Genomic DNA, 4,445 nt, shown 5'->3' with positions numbered 1-4,445 from the left:
GGGGGGGGGGGGGGGCAGGTGTGGGGACCTCAGCTGTGGTTCCCACCTCCCTGCACACCCCATGTGCTGTGCCCTCCGAGGTGCTGGCCGGTGCCGGCCGGGGGCACTGAGCCCTCCTCAGACCCAACTCCAGGCGGCCTCACTGTCATCCACAGGCAGAGGGGGGAGCGCGTCTCTGGGCGGAGGAGGCTGGGGGGGTCTCTGGGTAGACCCCGATGTCTCGACTAGAGCGGCGTGTTGCTGGGACAAGGTGACCCCCGCCCCGGGGTGCTGGCCTTCCTGGGGGCCCCGTTCTGCTCCATGGAATTGCCCGAGCGTGTGCTCCGCTGGGTCTGATGACGTATGAGTTTTCAGGGCTTGTTCATTTTCCTCTCATCTCGATAAATTAACAGAAGGAAAATCTTATTGAGAAAAACACAAATGCTTCTGATGTTTGTCAACTGCGTGGAATTTCTCAGGTGTAAGAAACTCCAGGACCGTTGCCGGGCTCCCGTGTCCTGCTAGGAGCCCCTGCCTGGCGTGCGTCAGGTCAGCAGGCCGCCGGGCAGGGCCGCGGTGCCCAGGAGGCTGTGCTGTGGCTGCTCCCCTCCTGCTGGGCCTGCAGGCCAGGCCTTTAGCCTTATTGGAACACGTTTTGGGGGAGGGAGTTAGTTTAAGACTGATTTCTCTTTCTTTTATTACCGTCACTTAAGGGCAATCTAAGCGTAGTCACCACGATGGAGGCGTGACGCAATTCCAAATAATTACAGCCTACTGCACTTAAGACCGACGGAACCTCCCCTGGTGGCTTGTGGGCGCTCTTGGCTCGGCGCGAAGTCCACGTGCTGCCTCTGGGGGAAGCACTCCAGACAACGCGAGACCGTTTTTGAAAGGCAGGTCTGCGTCGTCAGTCGGGGCCGAGGCATTTTATTCCTCTTGCCCGTAGTGAGAAATTGGTTGTTTCCATACATCACAGGGACCGTTCCAAGCTCTTATGAAAGATGAATTAATTTCACTAATGCTCTGAAGCGGGCCTTTCATGGGGAGGCTGGGTGGTGATAACCTTCCCGCAGCCTCCCTTTTCTCACCGTGATTTATGCCGTCTTTTAGTAGATGAAACCGCCTGTATTCGCCATCCATCTGCTGGTAAAGGAATCCTATTAACAGGGCGTCTGAGCAGAGACTTAATATTGTCAGGTGGACGACGTGGCGGCCCCCCACCGCCCCGCCCAGACCCGGGCGTGATGTGGTTCCCACTCCAGTGTGAGAGCCTCTCTGAGAACTGGGGTGGACACCCCCGGGGCACCCCAGCCACTGCCGTCCCGTCTGCCGTCGCCTGGAGCCTTGGGCGGCTTGAGAAGGCGGCCGATGACCAGTGAGCCTGGGAGCGCGCACTGGACTGGGGAAGAGGCAGAGGAGGCCCAGCCCCGCCCGCTTGCACCCCGCCTCCATTTGCTACGAGCGCCTGCATCCGGAAGCTTCTGTGCTGGAGGCCCCAGCCTCCCTCCGTGTGTGCTGACCACAGGCTGCCCTGCCGGCTGCTCCCAGGGAACCGGCCCAGACCCTGGTCCCGCTTCCGGAGGCTCGCCCTGAGCCCAGGAGTCAGGCCGCCCTGTGCTGCAGCTCCTGGTTTCCGAATGTGCACGAGGGCACCAGGGTGGCAGCGCCTGCTTCCCACTCTCTGCAGGATGTGGCTCCAGACGGAAGACAAGTCGCTGGTTCTCCTGGAGAGGCTGTGGCGGGGCGGGGCGCCCTCGACAGCCGGTGTGCGTGGCGACCCCCTCCCACTCCCGCTGCGGCAGTGGGAGAAGGCGACGGACCTTCGGATGGATTTGACCGGGCCCACGTCCAGCCTGGCTCCCCTGCGGCCTGCCCCAGCGGGTGACCACTTGCCATGTGACCTTGGGTGCGATTCTCAACCTCGAGGGCTCCTGGGTCCTGCAGGTGCTGCGCTGAACAGCGGGCTGGATTCTGAACCTGACGTGGTCAGAGAGAGGGTCAGCGAATCAGCGGTCCGGTTGAGGACGCGTCCGGAACTCAAGGCCGTGGTGACCTTGTGAGAGCAGTCTGGGCAAGGGGTGGGGTTAGGAGCCCACGGGGCGCCGAACGAACGGAGCAGAAGAGAGCGGAGCCCCTCGTGACGGCTGGCTGTCGGGGGAGTAGAAACAAATGGGACGGTGGTTAGGGAGGCGCGTGGAGAGCGCTTTAGCCGCTGAACTGTCTGCACGAAGTAGAGAAATGCGTGGCTGACCTGGGCCCCCACTTCCCTGGACATGGCCGTCAGCAGGCAGTGCTTTTCGCCGCGTCGGTCTCTGGGTCCCACCCGGCTACCGTCTCCGGGACCACACGGTCTCCGCCCTCTGCCCCCGCCTGTCACCACGGCACAGCCCCACATGCCCCCTGCCCGAGGACCAGCCCCTGTGCTCCGTGGACGCTTGACACGCTGCCCTGGGATGTGGGCAGAGGGTCCCGGAGAAGACAGACGTTCCCTCCAGCACCGTAAAGTTTGCCACCAGGGATTCAGGAAGGTCCCCAGTGCCTCCCGCAGACTTGCAAGGGCTGCCGGGCGGAGCCCCACTCCCAGAACTGCTCAGGCCGTGAGGCTACCCTGTGCTGTGTGGCCATTTAAGTGAAAGTTGATTATGACACTGTCACACGCGGCCCCCAACACGGAACGTCCTTCGTCACAGAGCGGCTGCTGGGCAGCCCGGCTGCATCCCACCCTCCTCCCCTCCCAGCGTGAGCACGAGGGGACGAGGTGGCCGCTGACGCTGGGCGGGGCAGGTGCCACCCCAGCTGCGGGACAGCAGGACGGGTGGCGGCTCAGCGAGGCTTCTCCCAGCTTCTCCAGCAGAAGTTCTTTTCTTTGAGGTGGGGTTGGTGGAGCAGAAGTAAAGATGGGGTTTCTGTGTCTGTCTGCCTCCCGGGGTCCCACACGGCTCTCTCGTGGCGATAACGCCGCAGGCCCCGAGCCTGCTAGTGGCGGCCTCTCCACATAGACCGCGCAGCTTCCTTCCGGCTCAGACGCGTCCTGTCACCCGCCAGGCCTGCCAGCTGCGTAGGAGGTCTTGCTAGAGCCGCCGCTCGGGGCCCCCTGAACTTGGCCAAGGGCGTCCTCCTATCCATTGGGGCCCCCCATGGCCTGGCCGACTGAGCCCCTGCAGCTGGTCTGGGAGATGGTGGTGGTCGTGCCTCATGGTCCCCTCCCTGCCCGCAGCCAGTGCGGAGCCCGTGTGGTCCCACTTTTCTCGGCGCCCCGACTGCCTGTGAGCCAGGCGTGCCCTCCTCCCCCCTCACTGCTGACAAGTGTGACCTGTTTGTTTTTCAGTGCAAGTGGTCGAGGAAAGGCTTCATCCGGACGAGGTGGTGCCTTGCGGACTGGTACGTCCACCGTGGTCCCCTGCGTCCCAGGACGCTCCCCCTTTAGCACTGCGGGGGGCACTTCCGTCAAAGGCTGCCCGACCTGACCCGACCCTCTACTCTTTGACCCTTTTTGTTCTGGCGACTCCGTGTGACACAGAGCGTGGTTGCCGGGCACATGACTCTGGTGTCCCAGCACTCACTCCCACCCGCCCCCCCATCCCATGGGGGCCCTGGCAGGCCCTCCCCATGGCGGTCCCCCTGCTGCTGCGTCCAGCAGCGGGTCCTGCTTCCCTGACGTGCGCTCGGTCACCTGGGGTCGGGCCCGAGGGACTGAGGCCACGGTCTGCACCGTGAGGTCCTGGGCTTGGGGTGTCTCCCTGGGGAGAGGCCCAACCTGCCGCTAGCTGACCGCTTGTTCAGGCCAAGGCTGCGGCCCATCCTCAGGAGCTGCACTCCCGTCAGGTGCCAGCGTCAGCCAGTGACCGCGGCCCCCCTGCTATTTCCACGCGGGCCCCTCCTTGGGGCCACGCAGGTCAGGGCGTTCCCTGAGGCCAGGGTCCCAGAGCGTGAGAGGGAGCTGAGACAGCCGCAGCCTTCCTGATCTGACCCCCCAACTCCTGCCCTTGTCCTTAGTCCCACGGGCCCCCCCGGTGCAGCGTGGGAGGGGCACGGGGTGGCCGCCTGGGGTCAGTGGGTCCTCATGAGGCCACAGGAGAGAATTCGAGCTCTTTATCTGGCCCGGGACAGTGCTGTCAGGTCAGCGCACGTGTCTCACTGGATCGTGGGGCCCGGTGGTCCTAGCTCTGCGGATGGCCCCCACCTCGCTGTGCGGCAGACAGGCTGCAACGATGCCCCAGGGCTCCCTGGGCCCGAGAGGCTGACAGGCCAAACCCGCCTCGCCACGTCCCTGCAGAAGCCCAGGCGACACTGGGCTGCTGGGGTTTCCCCAAGGGTTTTCCAAGGGCTGTGAGCTTGGGGCTGCTTCTGGAGAGTGAAATGAATCCCTTAGTGACCCTCATGGCATGGGGACCCCGTGGTGAGCACTGGGCGGCACAGGGGGCTTCGAGCTGTAGCACCAGCTGCCCGCGGAGGGAGCTAAGGAA

General features: G+C 64.3%; 1 protein-coding gene across 4 annotated transcripts in view; it reads left to right on the top strand.

Moving 5' to 3' along the window:
- Positions 1–4,445, top strand: part of INPP5A (inositol polyphosphate-5-phosphatase A) — a 187,396-nt gene that overhangs the window by 134,971 nt on the left and 47,980 nt on the right. For all 4 annotated transcript variants that reach the window (XM_024762269.1, XM_024762240.1, XM_024762249.1 and 1 more), the window contains one exon: positions 3,308–3,360. In XM_024762269.1, the coding sequence (XP_024618037.1) occupies positions 3,308–3,360 (53 nt within the window). The remainder of the gene's footprint in view (positions 1–3,307; positions 3,361–4,445) is intronic.

Source organism: Neophocaena asiaeorientalis, unplaced genomic scaffold (assembly GCF_003031525.2).
Source record: "Neophocaena asiaeorientalis asiaeorientalis breed wild unplaced genomic scaffold, Neophocaena_asiaeorientalis_V1.1 scaffold356, whole genome shotgun sequence".
Classification (NCBI taxonomy): Eukaryota; Metazoa; Chordata; class Mammalia; order Artiodactyla; family Phocoenidae; genus Neophocaena; species Neophocaena asiaeorientalis.
The sequence above is the reverse complement of the archived record's forward strand: the minus strand, read 5'-3'. Positions and strand labels throughout refer to the sequence as shown.